This window comes from Humulus lupulus, chromosome 7, assembly GCF_963169125.1.
Source record: "Humulus lupulus chromosome 7, drHumLupu1.1, whole genome shotgun sequence".
Lineage (NCBI taxonomy): Eukaryota > Viridiplantae > Streptophyta > Magnoliopsida > Rosales > Cannabaceae > Humulus > Humulus lupulus.
Window position 1 is genome coordinate 120,221,290 of NC_084799.1, and position 18,529 is coordinate 120,239,818.

The window sequence follows — 18,529 nt, forward strand, 5'->3', positions numbered from 1 at the left end:
TTGAATGGGGTTAAAACCAAATAAGGATCTTTAATCCTTACAAATGATTTTGGAAATGACCAAACTGCCCATAATAATAATAATGATAATGAATTATGAGTGTCATAATTAATCTGAGTATACTGTATGAATAATTACAGTATTGGCTAAGCATAACTAGATTGTACATTGGAGGGTGAAATCTTGTTAAGACCTAAGGACTCTAAGTAAGTCAACTTCTATTGTGTGGCTACAACATGAAACAACTAGTGTAATGTATGTTAGTATAGAGACATGCACATGCACATGTATACACTGTCGTAGAAAGTTTACATAGAGATGTTAGTGTAACGCCCTGGTTAGCCAAGACCGTCACACTGTGTACTTTAAATAGTGCTTAACTCGCTAACCAAGTTATTAGGCCATAAACGTGTATCTAAGTGTTATTAATAGGCCAGGGTGAAAATCTCGGTCAAAAGGAATGAATATATTTTATTAAAAAAAATATAGTAAACTGTACATGGGATCCCATAAAAGTGTTTACAAAGTTGTTTACAATCCAAAATGGTCATTACAGTTCAAAAGTTACATATGCCAACCTAAGCGGCAAAAATAGGGTTAAACCCTAGTTCCTCTGAGAAACACCTTGGCCATGGTGGTCAAGCAGCTGCATATGTACACCTCGCCACCTAAGCTCTCCACTCAAGGCTAGGTAAGCTTCTATTTCCCTTTACCTGCACCACATAGCACCCGTGAGCCAAGGCTCGGCAAGAAAACTTATTACTGCATGTATACAAGTATTAATAAATGATCATGGAATCATTTTGGGGCTCGCAGCCCTAATTAAGTGATGACTAGTAAGTCAATCTGGGGTCATGCGCCTTTGATAGATGACTATTAAGCCTTTCTAGGGTCCCATGCCCTGAAAAGATGACTAATGAGACATCCTGGGGTCCTGCGCCCTGAATAGATAACTAATGAGGCATCCTGGGGTCCTGCGCCCTGAATAGATAACTAATAAGTCTTTCTAGGGTCTTGTGCCCTAAGCCATGTGCTATCAAGTCACTTGAGCCTTTTAGCCCTGGCTCTAAGTAACTAGCTTTAAACTAGCCAAGCACTTTAGTTTTCTTCGACCATGAGGTCGGTCAAGCATTTAATGCTCATGTTGATTAGATATTATCATTTCGGCCCGCATTTAATACGCTATTTCCGCTCTTGACTCATAAGTCAATTGCATACGACCAGCGCTCAGTACTATTGACACTCATGACTGATAAATCAGAGCTTCACGACCAGTACTAAACACCATTGTCATTTCTGACTAATAAGTCAGTGTCATTCACAAGTAAGCAATGCTACCAGGCATTTAGAATGCAACCAATGTCCATATATAGAACACTCAATATGCCTCATCAATAATCATGTATGTCACATATTGGGTGCAATTTTCTTACCTTAGACTTGAGCATAAAATAAATAAAGAACGACCCTTGACAACAATCCTATCCTTAGGCCCTTAGCGGTCACCTAATCATAACCAAATATGAAATCCCATAAATAAAATGAGTAATAAAAGATTCATGGACTAAAAAAACCATCCCCCAGGACCTTGAGTCCTACTAAAACGATTAGTAGATTCGATCCTGAGCCATAAGGTTCAAAAACCCGCGCTCAAAACTGACTAAAACCATGCTTGGCCCAAAAGAGATAGGTGGGCCGTGACCTGCCCCCAAGGGCCGTGGCGCGCCCCCCAGACAGATAGCCCCCTGTCTAGGTGCCAAAGGCGGGCCACGACTAGCCCTTGAGGGTCGCAGCGCGCCTGCTAGACAAAGCCTAGTGAAGGCTCTGGGGTTCACTCAAGTCGCGACTTGCATGAACTCGGTTGCAACTTGACCCCGCGAACCCAGCTCCCCTACATATTCCTCAATCCAAACTCAGCCAAAACTCATCAAACGAATCCCAATATCAAAACCAATTATTAATACAGCATAACCACCAATCTAACTACAAAACCCAAGCTAAAAAACACTCAAAACAACATAACCACCAGGGCCTCGCGGGGGAGCGTCTTGCACCACCAGGGCCTCGCGAGGGAGCGCCTCGCCTCGTACGCCCAGGCATCTTGCGAGGCCACGTTGCCTCGGGCACCCACGAGCGTCTCGCGCCACCAGGGCCTCACGAGGGAGTACCTCGCCTTGCGCGCCCAGGCATTTTGTGAGGCCACGTCACCTCGAACACCCATGATCGTCTCACGCACCAACATGTGTCTCGCCAGGAGTGGCGTCTCGCGCACCTATCACCCACGTCTAGTGGGTGGCCTTGAGGTGCTTCGGGCGTCTCGCGCCAAGGTCCCAGCCTTGCACCAAGGGCCCAAGAGCCCCGTTTCGTGCCACGACCCCTGCATGCACCAGGTGTCTCGCTCCCTGCACCTCAAGTGGGTGTCTCCTATTGAAGACCTATAGAGACTCCAACATTTAGAGGTAAAAGCCCAAGTACAATTTAAAAGGATCATACCGGTACAATCTTGTACGGGGTACGACCTTTAAGATCCCGTATGTCTGGTCCGAATACTCATGTCAGACAAGTAGTGGGAGTACGGGGAGAGGGGACGTGGCCTGTATGTCTCTGGCCAGATGTCAGAGTCGACACCACCACCACCTGCACCACTACGCCTGGCGCCACTCCTCTGACACTCATGCTAAATAAGTAGCGGAGACAACCCAACGGACCCTGACTATGTACTGGGGCCAACACCACTACACCTGATACCACTCTCCTAACAATGTACTTGTGTACAATCTAGTCCCCTGGACCACAATGTATCAAGGGCCATTAGAGCCCACTATAAAGGGAATCCCACTTCAACATTGAAGGGGGTTGGAAAAAACACTATAGCTTGAGATAACCAAGGAATACAAGTTCTTTTCCCCAATTTTCTTCTGCAACTATTTTCTAAGTTTCTAAGTCTCTGATTACATTGTTGAAGTTTTTCATTGATAAGCAATAGACTTTGATTTTTTCTAACTTAAATTCGTTGACGAGTTCTCACCGTCAACATCTTCGATATCTCAAAGCAAAACCAGGACAAGGGCTACCCTACCCTTCAACCTCTATACTCAACCTCCGGGCATATTCAGACTCAGATTGGGCTTCTTGCTCTCTCACAAGGCGTTCTACAACTGGTTTCTGTGTCTTCTTAGGAGAATGCTTAATCTCTTGGTGTTTAAAGAAACAACCCAAAATCTCCAAAAGCTCTACTGAAGCAGAGTACAGAGCTTTGGCAGCTACTGCAAGTGAGTTAACATGGCTACAATATCTATTATATGCCTTCCAGATTGCTCAACCTTTTCCTGCCTTTATTTACTGTGACAATAACTTTGCTGTCCACATTGCCAACAACCCCACTTTCCATGAGAGGACAAAGCACATAGAACTCGATTGCCACTTCATTCGAGATAAGATCAAAGCATCCAAAATCATATTAATTTCAGTCAGTAGTCAGCACCAACTTGCAAATGTTTTCACCAAACCTCTACCGGGGGGGGGTTATTACATTTTACTATTTTTAGTTAGAATTGGTTTTAGATATAGTTAATTCTATTTTATTTGCTAATCTGTATTTTTACTATATTATGTCGAGTTAGTGAGTGGTCTGAGTTCTATGTCAGTTGCCTATATATTGTACCAGACCCTTTGTTGTAAATTGATTCAAGAGAAATGCTAAATACATTATATGTTACATTCTCTTTTGTACTCTCTTAAATCAATAAATGATATGTGGATTCCACTAATGATTTTGAAAAAATATTAAAATATAAAAAATTGAATAATACCCACATGTCATGCATGGATGAAGGAGGGTGTAAAAGAGAGTGCAATAGAGAGTTTCCTTAGCTCTCTTCATTGATTCAATTCAATCTTTCCATTCAATAATTTTTTTCATCATTCTTGATTCAATCTTTTCCGCAATAAACATCTCAAAATTAACAAGATGGTATTAGTATGGAGCATTATCATCGAGTAAATTTATTTACTACTACACTTGATTATCAATTGCAAGAATTACATTATATATTATATGAACATTCAGTGGAGTTGCTTATTTTGAACTCTGCTTTATATCCTAGAGTTGCTTGTGATACAAAAATTAGTAGCAAATCAATTATAGATGAGTTTGAATCTATGAAAGATCCGCGAGCACAACTTACATTTATGAAGAAATTTTTTTGATATTTTGAGGTACATGAATTTAACATGATTATCATTTTTTCCATTAAAAGAATAATGTCATTGAACAAGTGTATATTCATTCTATTATTACATTTCACTTTCGTACAAATATATATTAGATTATGTGTACTTGAATTTTCAAGATGAAAAACTATAGATTATAGAGTATGAAAACATAGATCATATTATATAATTTTTATTGAAATATTTTTTTGGCTCCCCCTATTTGTAAATCATGACTTCTTCACTAGTTATTAGGGCTCTCAAATGAACTTACGGTGTTCATGTATTACTTCCAACTTTCAAGTCTAAGCTCACTTGGAAAAAAAATAATAAATTTAATTCACAAAATTAGTATTATATTTTGTATTTGTACAGAAGTTTGCATGCTGTATAGATATAATGGTTAAGTATATCGATAGGCTAGTTTATGTTGATGATCATAATGTGCGTTTTGACTATTTAATGCACCTCTTACTTTAGCCATATTGAGAAATAAATATACACATTTATATATATATATATATATATAAATATGACAATAAACAAACAAGTTTCAATATAAAGCTTTCAAATGTGGATGAGCAAGAAAACCCAATCTCCATCCCAATGAATCAAATCCCAAATCCCATTGCATTATGGATGAGAAATTTGGGCATTAAAAAGAGGGAGGAAAAATGAATGTGCTTAGAAACATGTTTCTGCCTCCATTTCTTTTCTTTAATATAATAATAACAATTATTAAGACATTAACATGATTATTATTGGTGTTGTTGTAATAGTGATATTTATTATAAAATAGTTTAATCTGACCCTCACTTCAAAATATTGACTATTTGACTGTGTACTAACAATCTATTATTCTTAATTCTATACAGTTTGAGATATTTTTACTTGATTTAAGTTCACTTTCTTCTAACAGTGAATCCAAAATCATACCATAATTAGCATCATTTAGAGTAAATTCCAATGTGTGAAGCAATAACATACATACATAAAATAAAATAAAAAGAATACTGGATATGTTCTTCAAAATTAAAGTGCATTCAATATTGGATTTGGAGTTAAAACAAAGTTTGGATTCAGAGAATATCAAACAAATTAAATTTGTAATAAAATAAATTATAAAGCTAAGAAGTGTTGATGATCTCAAAATTACATTATTTCTAATCCAAAAATTGCATAGATTTCAGTGAGAAATATAACCAACATAACATTACAAATTAACAAGTAATTAAAAAGAGTCAAGTCTTAATAAACGCAACGCAAGCACAACCAAAAGGCCCGACCATCAAAACGGCAGCACATGTGCTAGATCGCACGTGCAGCTTGGATCCAATCAAACCCCTCTTCACTAATTGTCATGTCATGGACTCCACTCCCACGTGTGCCTTGTCTCTCATCTCAACTTGCCAATTTTTTTTTCTTCTTTTTTTTTCTTTTGGGATTTAAAATATTTTTGTATTCATTCACAATGTTCAGAGCCTGGACCTGAGGGACTAGACCAGACCAGACCCGACCCAACTTGGCTGTCAAAGTGCCGGGACATTAAAGCCAATTAAGATCATGTTTTCTGGGGTTTCAGATCCCCAGGTGGTCCATCAATGATTTTATATTACTTCTTAATATGTAATATTATAAGACACGTACATTCAAATCAAACTCCATTTTTCTAGAACAAAATCTAGCTGTCACAATTATATTTTAATTATAATTTAGATTACAAACATTGAAAGATTAGACAACTCCTTTTGTCAAATTGACCTCTAACACAGCACTGTTGTGATAGAAAAAGTTAACCCTTTTCATAACTAAGTCAAACAATCAAAACTAAGCATCAAATTGTGTTAATTGAAATTTATATTGAAAGCAAAGCAAAGCACGAGTCAAAATTTCAAGTTTTTTTGGATGAGAGCTAATTGGTCAAATGCTAATGTACAGATTCTGAGATTCATAAATTCCATAAGATAGTGACAAATTTCTCTTGTGAAGCAAAAGCTGTGAAAGGGTGACTTTTTCTTTGTTGTTTGTTAGTTTTTTAATATTATTTATTTGTTTTGACTGTATTTTCCTATGTTTGGTCTTTAAATGCAAAGCTTTAAAGACACTTGGAAACAAAGCATCTGGGTTGGTTGACAATTGAGTAGAAGCCAGTGTCTAAGTGAATAAAGTCAACTAGTAAATGCCAATGCAGAGAGGCTTTTCTAACTTTTTCAGTGACCTTGCTCCCAAATGTAAGAATGATTAAATTGCTTTTTGTCCCAATCCCAATTAAAAAAGATCCATCGGCCAAAATGGATCAATTAATTTATTTATACATTTATATCATTAGATGATGTGTACGTACACACAGAAGAATGTATCTCCCAAACATTTTGACCGGTTGTATGGGAACAAAGAGAATTTATGTATATATGCGGGCGGGGTAGGAAGACAATACAAGGAACAAAAAGCACCCTAACAAGACTACACAATGAAATAATTACTACCCTCTAACCACCCAAAAAGAAAGACCAAGCTAACAAGGTGTGGCCAACAATAACAAACAAAAACAGTATAGGCTTCGAGAGGTTCTTTGAATTAGCCCTGCATTGAATTCTTGGATAAAATTATACAAGGTGAACTTTCAAAGCCGCTAATATCAATTGTTTTAGTTTTACTTTTTCTTTTTTACCATATATTTCAGAATTGCAAATTTTAAATGTGCCTTTACCATATTAAAATTGTAAAATAAAGCTTGTTTTCTTGCTCTCCTCTCAAAAACACATTCAGCTAGCCCTCAATTTCATAAATAACCTGAATGGTATAGTTCTAAAAGCTCAATAGCAGATATAAAAGTTAAATAGAACTTAGTAAGTACTGGGAATTCACTTTACTAAAGGATGATAATCATTTTAAACATGTACAAGAAGCCATGAAAGGAAATTAAGGAGAGCATCTTGAATAGAGATGGAGTTCAATATTCTATTCCTCCTTACAAAATAAATAACTAGTAGATGTTCAAACACTCGTTCAATCTTAGCATTAGAAATAAAGATGGAGTCTTGGAGTTCGATATACTATTCCTCCTTACAAATTACAGTAACTAAGAAATGTTCAAACACTTGTTCAGTCTTAGAATCATAAATAAAGATGGAGTATTGGAGTTCGATATTCTATTCCTCCTTACAAATTACAGTAACTAAGAAATGTTCAAACACTCGTTTAGTCTTCTTAACTAGTCACAAGTGCCCACACAGTATCAAGCGAATATGCTCAAAGGACCTGTCTTGTTTGATGCACCAAGTCCATTTTCGGTATTTCGCATTCCTGTAATCCATGTCCTGCAAGACACGGGATGTTCAATTTTACCTAGTTAGCACCATCACACTGAGGAAAGGAATGCATCAACTAATATTTGTTCATTTAGCCTTACCTTCCCATATTTTTGCTGCTGGAATCTGCTATAATGGTCAGCCTCTTCGCTGTCTTCATAAAATCACTGCAATGTGCATATGGTTGAGAAAATACAAATTCTGATAAATACAAAGACAATGAAGCCAAATGCACCCCATTTGCAAACAAGATACCATGTAAATTTGCATGGCAAAGAACAGTAGATGAGCAAGAACTAAAAGAAAGGTTAACAATTATGAAATACCACCTGAATGGTTCATCTCCAGTTTGTTTAAGAGCTCCAGTAGCATCATGGTAAAAAACACGGGTCGGCATCTCAGATCTTTCTATTTCAAACATGTTGGCCAGCTTCCTGTACAGCTCCTCATAGGAGCCAAGAACAGAAAGGTCTAGAGTCCGTCCAACATCCTCAGACTCCATAAACACCTTACAGTGGCCAGTATCCGTACCAAATTCGGTAGCTTGGCGACCTTGATGCCATGAAAACCCAATGCTAGATGATTTTTCTGATGAAACATGCTGTTGAAGAGTGGATCCTGAATCATTGGAGAGAAACTTTGCTTTGTCCGAATTCCCATCTGCTGAAATGTTCCCAACAGACTCCTGTGAGACTGGGTCACTAGAGCTGACCTGGGAAATTTGCTGCTCAGTGAGTATTCGTTGACCAAAGAGAACAAATTGATGTCTCTTTACACTATCAGATTTCTCCGCACTCGGACTAGAATTTCCCATTGTGAGTAAGCAAGATAAGCTTTCGTTGCTGTCAGAGCAGCCTCTTTTGAGTCCACTAGAAATTCCAGAGTGCTGATTCAACTGCTGGAAACTGGAAGACAACAGCCCTGGCTGCAGCTTGTTGTTAAGTTGGAGATCTGATAAAGATAGTCCAAATAGAGCATGCCTGGCTCCCTGTATGCCTGCAGGAGTGTTATCGGGAAGACAACACATGGGGCTGCTGGGCCCTAAGGGGTTACCTAAAAATGACGACACTGGAAAATGTCCATCGAAAGTAAAGTCAGGGTGTTGCGGAAATCGCAACTTCTTTCTTGGTGGTGAGAAGGATGACATGTGGATGATGGGCATATTAGCTACTGATTCAATCAACCATGGACTAACACACTTCACATTCTGAAGCAAATCTGGTTCATCCCATGTCACCTGCAATGTAATGAATTGATTATTATTTCAAAAATAAAAATGTAAAGTGGAAAACAAAAAATCAAGCAAAACACTTATATTCATTCTAACAAAATCATCTGCAAACAGATATACAGGATGAAATACAGAGTTGACTGTTCATAATATTATCCAAGAAAAATGCGTTGTGCTAGTATCCCTTCTACGTTTCTTTATCCGGACTATTTCTTACAAAAATCTATAGGAGAAAAAGAGAAGAAACAAGACAAGCATCTGCGTTAGTAGTGACAAAAGCTTGTATTGTTGCAAGGTGAATTAGTGAAGATTTGATGAATGATTTTCAATATAAATGGGCGAGATGAAAATATAAAAGCAAACAAGGAAACTAAGACGAAATAATGGGGTTCTTAGCTGAAAGAATGACTACTTCCTTGACATAATAAAGAATAGTTAACGTGCCAAATGATACAATGTTCAATAACTCCATCATATTTACTGCACTTGGAAATTCAACGTAACTTAATTGGAAGAATCCAAGTAATTATACAAACTGAGATGGGTTAGGCCATACCAATAAGTTATAACATGTCATACTAGACAACATTCGACTACCACAATGCTCTCAACATAACAAAAACACAAATTTGATTGGAAGCTGAGTGTTAGTTAACAACTCAATCTTACTAGAAATTCTGACAAAATGTTTACTAAAAGAAAAAGAAACATGAATATAGCATATAGCAAAACAATCAAAGAATTAGAGTCCAGGAGATATAAATTGGTACCTGGAGAAGCCGCCAAGGGGAATGAGGCCAGCGGATTGGGTCAGCAACTTTAACAGAGGCTATAGTTCCCATGAACCAGCTTATTCGAGAAGAGTCCTCAGTTTCAAATGCCATCTTGAACCTCATTCCAGAGCTCCATTGAATCCTCATAGCGGCTTTCACAGATGAGGCCTTAACACAGAACTCAGGAGTGCTTACACGAGGGTAGTAAATTATCTCGAATGGCTCCCCGTTGGCTGCACGAGTAGCAGCTTCAATGACTGCTTCCGGCCTTACTCTTCTTGTCCCTCTGAAATTGCCACCAGGACCAGAATTCCCACAGCCGTTTCGAGCCATTTTGTTCTCATCCTCCCTCATGAACACCGAGAAGCCCCCATATGATGAACCATTGTTCCATCCAGAAGTGGTGTCTGATCCACCAATGCTTCTCTTGGCTCGCCTAATCCCAACACAAATATCTCCAGTTTTAGTCCTCAGGAACACAATTGAATCGCCAGCAACCAACTTCTTCTGGTTCACAAAATTGCTCCACCCTGTTGTCAACAGATGGCGACGAGGCGTCCCTCTAAATATGTGTCTAAACTTCCACATCTCACCATGAACATCCTTGGCGATCACAGTTTGAACCGGTGGATCGGCGGAGTAATCCAAACCTGGAAAGATCGTCTCTGCACAGTACCTCGGAACAGAAAAGCCCCCGCCGTTGTTGGCGTCAGATTGAGTTAGTGTCTTGGCAAAAGAAGTGGGTTTCTCAGGATTTTCAGACCCATCAGACCCCACAACCTCATCATCCTCTGACCTAAGCTCGCTCATCCCCAGTGGCGCCAGCCTTATCTTAGCAAAAACCTCATCACTCTCGGGGTCTGCCATGAATTTCACGGCGGAAACTCGGCAGAGAACGAAAGCCGGGATCCTGAGCGAGGCAGCAGCAAAGTCGACATGCGCCTGGGCGTGCTCGGCGTGGCCTTGAGGGAAGTAAAAAACTTTAGAGTGCACGGGAGGTATATTGACCATGCCTCCGGCGCATGCCTGCCATAGCTGAGGATCTAAGCTTTTCTCAACGTCCTTCATTTGGGGCTACTACTCCTATGAATGCCCACAATAATGGTGGAAATAACGGCGCTTCTGTGTTTCGAAGCTGTAATAAATAGCAACAAAGGTAAGGGCTTCCACTTTCTACCACAAATCCATTACTGATCAAAACAAGGTTTTGATGCTCAATTTAATGCTCTACAAAAACAAACCTACCGAAACATAAACAAGAAAAGAAAAAAAAAAAAAAAAATTAACTGGTACAAACCATTAAACGCTTCAATTCTTATTTATCACACAATTTATTTTTATTTTTTTGAAAAAAAAAAAGAATCAATTATAAGAATTTGTTTTTTAAAAAAATTGCTCACTTTTCAGAGTCCGAAATAAATCTTTCCTTTCATTAACATTAAAAATGCCCTCCTCCGTCTTCCTGACTCACACCCAGATTCAAAAACTTGAAACCCAAAACCAGAATCGAAGAAAAACCCAGAATTGGAAGAATCTAATAAGAACCCAAGCAGGAAAAATCAGACGATTGATCTCCAAGACAAGAAAAGAGGAAAAATCAGAACCGTCCGACGCAACCCTCCCCGAAAAAAGCCAATCAGAAGAAGAAAAGGATCAATTGAGTTTGAGGTTCAGTGTTTGAAGGTATCAGCGAGGTTTTAACATGCAAAGACAGCAGAAGAAGAAGAAGAAGAAGGAGAGAGAGGGTTTCAGTTAATCAGATAGTTGCTGGTTCTGTTTCCATCAGTAACCTCCAAAAGTTAAAACAACCCAAGCTTTCACTTTCAATATCAGAGGTATCTCTCTCTTACCTGAACTTTTGTTCTTATCTCTCTCTCTGTCTCTCTTAGTTCAGATCTCAATTAATTTTCCTTTTTCCTTTTTCCTTTTTCCTTTTTCCTTTCCTTTCTGTTTTGTTAAAAAATATTTTTTAAGGAGTGCGATGGTTGAGGTGTTTTTCTTTATAACTTTTATGGCTTTCACAGAGTACAACATTTCTCTTTTTAAAAAAGATTAAAAATAAAAAAAAATTAAAGTAATTAAATTACTTTTTATAATATATTTATAACTTTAACCGGGGGACTTTTTATTTTTTAAAGACACTTTCATTGATATAAATTGTCAAGTACAGTAATGAAAATACAATGAACCATGTTAATTTGTTTTCAATTAAAAGTGGATGGGTTGGCTAGTCTATGAACATCATTATTATAATATTGCAACACATTAATAAGAGCAATACCTGAAAAAAAATAGTTAATAAGATTCTAATATCTCTAAGAGTAAATCCCCACAAAGAAAGAAAAAAAAAAGTGTTGAAACATGCCCAAATTCATCACAACTGTCTAGTGTCTACTGTGGAAACCATAAAACCAAGATCAAAAACCCAAAACAGGAGAAAGAGCCAAGGCTTCTGCATCACTTGGTGTAAAGTAACTAGGAATATACTTAGCCAAACATGTTAAGAGGAGCTATCAAAACACCCAACAAATGACTCTTAACTCTATATGTTCTTTGAACAACGTAACAAGGTCAACATTCAACTTGAGTAATAATACATCAAGTATTGATAGTAGAGAGTTTGACATTTTAACATGTGTCTCAAACATGTCGATGAATAGGTGGTTTGATTGTAGTATTTGCAATACCACAACCATTCATGAAGAAAATGCAAATGTCAAATATACACCAAAAAAATAACCAACAGTCAATAAACAGTAATTATATTTGAAAGACTATTTTAAAAGAAAACCAAAATTAGTACAAAAACTAATTAAATAACTAAATTATGTGCAACAATGGTGAATTGTGTGTCAACTTTGTACTAAATTGCATCACTGGGAAATTGCTAAGGTACTCCCTGAGAGCAATTTTTTAGCCCACAATTTTGCAAAATATGTTATCTCCTCTCATATTGAGAGCAAAATCGACTTGAAAAGTTGTGACCAATCTTTGCTCAACAACTATAAGGCATGGCATCCACCTTAAAGGGGTTCTTCTTCTTCTACTTGTGGTTCGGTCGACTAGTGTAGTCTTATTTGTTTATGCCTTTATGTGTTAATTACCTTACCTTGTTGGTTATGTTTAGAAGGTTCGGTGTTTTTACTCTTGTTTATCTGTTGTTCGTCTTGTGTTGCCTTGTTGGCTTTGTTTGTGATGATTGTTTATCTCCTGTTTGTTTGTTTTTCTCTGATGCTACTCACTTAGCAAGCGTTGTTGCAGGTTTTGTTAGCTTGCTCTCTGTCATTTCTTTCATGTGGTTGTTGTTTTATTGGGGTTGCTTGTATAGCAGTACCCCTATTGATGTACCTGTTGTTTTTCTTAATATTAATCTGGTGTCGCCTTGCTTTAAGAAAAAAAAAACATGGCATAACTCTCATTTAACAAAATAGCGCCTTATATCATAACATCAAAATATTGAATCATTAACACAAAACACAACTTAAAATATAGGTTTATGCTTTTTTTTAGACCCTTTGTTTTGGCTCATTACCTGTTTGGATACTGTATTTTGACAAATTACTTTTTGGACCCTGTGTTTTCTAAAATAGTTCAAAAAGACCCCTAAACTCAATTTTGATCAAAGTTTTTTGAACTAAAATTACAAATAATTCATCAAATTAATAATTTAGAACAAAAATACAGTCATTCTGCCTAAAAATTGTGTTGTTATATTCAATTTTTTGTTCATCAAAATTAGGTTTAGGGGCCTATTTGAACAATTTTACAAAACACAGGGTCCAAAAAATAATTTATCAAAACACAGGGTCTAAACAAGTAATAAATCAAAACACAAGGTTTAAAAATGTATAAATCCTAAAAAAATAAAAGTCTACCAACTTTTTTACCGAATTATATTTTTTTTCCCATTTTAAGTTTATTTATTTTTCTTATATTTTTTATAACTACTTATATATTATATTCAATCACATAATTTTTTGAAATAAGCTTAATCATATAATTAAACATTTGGAATTACTAATTAATCGATTGGTATCAAATGTTTAAAGTATCTACTTCTAATTAACCAAAGAATTAATATTTAAAAAATGTAATATATATTTACATAAATTTTTTTTTTTTTTGATCAAGAATAAAACTTCATTAATCAACCATCAAATTACACCCTCAATTCAAAAAAACCAACCCAAGAGGAACAACAATCTGAACCTCCAAAACCGAAAAATAAAGGCACTAATTACATGTTAATCTATGTATAAGGTCTCTCTCTTGTCTAAACAAATTTCTATTTTTAATAACTAATAATCTGTAGCTCACTATACTTTTTACATCTAATGCAATCAGAGTATCAGATTTGGAACAACCATCAAATACACATCTATTCCTGTTCAGCCAAAGACCATAGCACGTTGCTGCACTAACGACTATACTAATTTGTCTCACCATACCAGAAGCTTTCAATGATAACCACAATAACCAGCCATCATACTCCACCGGCCACCCTCTGAAACCCAGCCAAGAAAACACTAACTTCACCACTCTTCTAGACAGGCAGCAATTAAAATTATTAGTTTCACTTTAGGGTTAAAATTACAAAATTTAATCATAAGTTAGATCAACTAATTTCCGGATGTGTCTCATTTGATTCTTAAATTAGTTTTTGTTTCAAACTTGGTCATTGAATTATTTTACTAATTTATTGGTGTGAATATATTTAATTGTAAAGAGTTTAAAATCCCAAACTGAGCCTACACATATATGATTGGATGGCAAGAGTGAAATTAATACTAAATACTAAATCATTAAAATAAATTTAAAATGAAGTTAGGATGGACTTGTGACTAAATATATTAAATGAGAGTTCACAGTATTGTCAGTTCATGTGAGGCGATAAATAGAATCTTTCATTTGGACATCGTATCGCGATATATTGAAGAAGAATGTAGGCGACAAATAATACTTTTTGGACTTTTCAGTAAAAATATTAATAATAATAATACAACAGCAGCTTATGTGCAGCTCTGAAATCGGAGCAGTCATTAGTAGAAAGAGACAAACCTAAGTATTTTGTTAAATAAAAATAAAATAAAAGAAATCCTCTTTTACGTCAAACTTTCTTGTTTTGTAGGCCATAAGATTTGGGTACAAAAGCTGACGTGTTTCTGACGCGCAGAATTATTGGTGCGTGGAAAACAGGCGCCACAGCTGAACATTATGGGCCGCTCTGACATTTACGACTCTTTGAAGGCTCTTACTGTTAAGAAGAAAATAATTAAAGGGTTGAGAAAATGAAATGCTTTGACGTTTCTTTTTCCAAGTCACATGGACCTTTTCTAGTCTCTCTTTAGGGTACCTAACCTATCTCATTCCTATGTAGATGTAAATAAAGATGAAGAATATTTGTAGTAAATGTTATTCTCTTTTATTTGTTTTATTTTTTATTTTTTGTAAAACACAGTAAATGTTATTTGTATTCTATACTTTTTTATCTCTTTGGACGAGGATGGGGTTAAATTTTGGAGTAGATAAGCGGTCCGTCACTCCTCACTACCCCATTTATATCCACGACTCTTTGAAATATTGTTCGGGTCGATTTTCCTGATGTGGAATTTCCTAAAATAAAATCTAAAAAATGTGGTTCTCTCTCTATGCTTTCACTCTTCCATCCTTTATCTCTGCCTCGTTATTGACTTAATCTACTTATGGGAGATGTTTCTTCCACAAGCAATCTTTGACAAGAATATGTTAGAGTTTAGGTCCTAAAAACAAGTTAAAAGATAATATATTGTGAAATATATGAAATATATATATATTAAAATGAATAAATTATTTATATTTATAATAATTAATAAATATAAGAAATTTTTTTATTCTTTATTCATATTCTAATGCATGATCTTCTAAGAGTACATGAGAGTTAAGATAATAAAATATAAATAAAATAAATAAGCAACATATTAAAGTATGAAATATTTAATTAAGAGTTGCTAGTACGGTTTACTAAGCACTACTTAGTAGTGCATGTGATTTTGATTCGGATCACTAATGTGGATAGACATTTTAGTAAATGTATTGTATATAATAGTGATTATACATGACTGAATCGATGTATGTTATCCCAAAAATTTGAAAAGAATGACGTGGCGGTGAAATGGACACGTGGCATGAGTTAGTAGGGTGATCTGGCTTAGTAGTGGCCTAATACATTAGTTAAGGAATGGGACAGAGGGTCAAGCCAAATACGCCCAATCGAAGAGAGTATTTAGACTGGGGGTTGCTTGGCTCAGACCTCAGTTTAAAGACCCATATAATTAAATTGGTGCCAAGACCAATAAAGTGAAGGGGAGGTATGAATTTTAGTTCAGGATATAAAAACAGTAGGTTCGATCGGACCTAAGCTTAGGAGACCTCTTGTTAAGCTTGGTTCGAATAAGTTCAAAAAGAATAAGGCTCAAGTTTTACTCAAGGGGAAAGCCACATAGTGGCCGATCGGGTATGATATGGAAGAAGTGAACTTGGGCTTGAATGAAATGAGGAGTAGAAATGGAGGTGTCCGATCGGACATGATGCGTGTGGATACTTTGGACCATTTTGGTCCAAAGGGATGACTATGACCGATCGAACATACACCTAGGAGGTACCTTGGACCATTCAGGTCAAGGAGAAGTAGATGGTGGCTCGGACCACCTTGGTCCGAGGAGAAAAGCCTAATGCCCGATCGAGCGTTTGGTTGAGCGAAGAGGTTCGAACCTTGTTGGCCCAAGGAGAAGGATGTGTGCCCGATCGGACGTGGTACTTATGAGTACCTTGGACCATTTTGATCCAAGGAGAGGTGGTGGCTCAGACCACCTAGGTCCGAAGAGAGAGGACCAAGGTCCGATCGGACCTTGGTTAAGCAAAGGAAGCTTGGACCATTTAGGTCCAAGGGGCATTATGCCCGATCGCACAAGACCTCCCCCGATCACACATGACCTCCCCCGATCGCGCAGGACGCCTGCAGGAGCGCTTGGACCATGTTGGTCCGAGGATATGCTAGGAAGAAGAGGGCTCGGACCATCTTGGTCCGAGGAGCAAAGTGTAAGGTCATATTGGACCTTGATTGAAGGAGTCAAATAAGATGGTTTGAACCACCTTAAGCCAAAGAAGACAACCATTGTGTCCGATCGGACACAATGGAGGAGTATACCTCGAGTGTAGTTGGCCTTTGGTCCAAGGATAGCCATGCGTATGCCACCTTTGACCTACGTAAAGCTTGAAGAATAGTCAACATGCATGAGAAGCTACGTCAAACTGCCCGAAACTACTTCAGTGAGAATTGGTCCAAGCATCCGGGAATCACTCAATCCTCACTCGAAATCAGGGATCAGTTATATTTTGAATGTTTATTTTGTAATATAAATATTAGGTAAATAATAGAATATCCCTATCAAAAGGGGATATCAGTTGAGAACCCAGGTCTATAAATAGGGACTTGGGAGGATCGTAAAGGGACTTTTGGGCAAAATCGAGAGTGAATCTATATTCTAGAGAGAGAAAGTGTGTTGTTCTTGAGAAAAACCCATTTTTATGTTCTGGAATATCTCACACTGAAGAAACTCAGTTGACACGGTTCATCTGATCTTGAGTGCGGATACAGTAATAAAATCTCTAAGTGGATTAGGCTATTACCGATCATCGGGGCTGAACCACTATAAAAACCTCGTGTTATTTACTTTCGTTCATAAAAAACTGTCTGTTGTCGTTTATAATTCTCTTGAAGGTTGTCGTAGTTGACGTTCTCACGTCGTTGGCTAAATTCATAGTCAGCAATGTAAATTAATATACTTTATTAACATGTCATTTATCATAAAAGATTTAATTTATATCACAAAGATGATCATTAGTAGATCAATCTAAATCCTAAGTATTCATGAACTCTTGTTTGTGTTTATTAGGTTTTTTTATTCACTCGTTCAAGTATCTTATATATAATGATACTGAATAACTTTTGTTTTGGGAACTTAATAACATGAATGGCTGGGAACATGTTATACAACAGTGGAATCCAAGTTTTCCATAAATGATCGAATATTAGTTCCCTTGAGGGTTAATTCTGGAAGTAAATTTAGTTATTGAGCTCAAATCTATAATTGAATTACAAATTAACTATTCATTATGAATTAATGGTACTTAAGGATTCAAGAGATAATTAGAAGGGTAAAAAGATAATTTTGACCATCTCTAATTATGAACTAATAAATTGGAGGACAGAACTACTTATATTGATTATATCAATGGACTACTAGTTAGAACTCGGCAAATATAATTCTATATTTTTCTAGGGTACGTAACGATTTGGTACCCTGTGTTTTTGCAAAGTATTATCTTGGTACCCTGTGTTTACTAATAATGCTCATTTGGTGCCCTGCATTTTGAAATCGTACATATTTGGTACCCTATTTTTTAAAATCGTACATATTTGGTACCCTGTATTTTAAAATTGTACATATTTAGTACCCTAAACTCAAATTTAATTAATAAAATTTTACCAATTTAATCAAATTATTCTCAATCATACGAGTTATAAATTATATATAACTGTTGACAGTTTGATCATATTGACAAAATTTTATGAATTAGGATACAAAATATCTATGTTTTCAAAATACAGGGTACCATATGAGTATTATTGAAAATAGAGGGTACCAGAATGATACTTTGCAAAAACAAATGGTACCAAAAGAGTAAATTCCCTATCTTCTAAGAGTGCAATTCAATATTTATAGTGGAGTAATAATTGAATTAATAAATAAGGTTATTACATTGATGATTTCAATCAATAATCTGATTTATTGGAGCTTAGAATTATAGGTCCATGGTCCCCAAGTCACATTTGTACTACCATGTCTAGGGTAAGATTGACTAAGGAAAGATTAGTGGGAGAAAGAACTATTTTGTGAGAGATTTTATTCTTGAGGGAAAAATGGTAATTATGAGATAATTATTATTATTTAATTCATTGT

The 18,529-nt window shown here is 36.3% G+C and overlaps 1 protein-coding gene across 1 annotated transcript; it reads right to left on the reverse strand.

The window, feature by feature from the left end:
• Positions 1 to 7,159: 7,159 nt before the first annotated feature.
• Positions 7,160 to 11,490, reverse strand: LOC133788586 (auxin response factor 18-like). The gene is made up of 5 exons (XM_062226109.1): positions 10,928 to 11,490; positions 9,525 to 10,662; positions 7,853 to 8,760; positions 7,625 to 7,690; positions 7,160 to 7,532 (listed from the first exon to the last, which is right to left on the reverse strand). The coding sequence occupies exons 2-5, from the start codon at positions 10,593 to 10,595 to the stop codon at positions 7,451 to 7,453; spliced, it is 2,127 nt and encodes a 708-aa protein (XP_062082093.1). The 5' UTR covers positions 10,596 to 10,662; positions 10,928 to 11,490; the 3' UTR covers positions 7,160 to 7,450.
• Positions 11,491 to 18,529: the final 7,039 nt, after the last annotated feature.

Coding starts and splice junctions, on each gene's coding strand:
- LOC133788586 (XM_062226109.1), bottom strand. CDS start 10,595: ATGAAGGACGTTGAGAAAAGCTTAGATCCTCAGCTATGGCAGGCATGC. Junction 8,761..9,524: donor CCCCTTGGCGGCTTCTCCAG/GTACCAATTTAT, acceptor ATTACATTGCAG/GTGACATGGGATGAACCAGA. Junction 7,533..7,624: donor AGCAGCAAAAATATGGGAAG/GTAAGGCTAAAT, acceptor CGTGTCTTGCAG/GACATGGATTACAGGAATGC.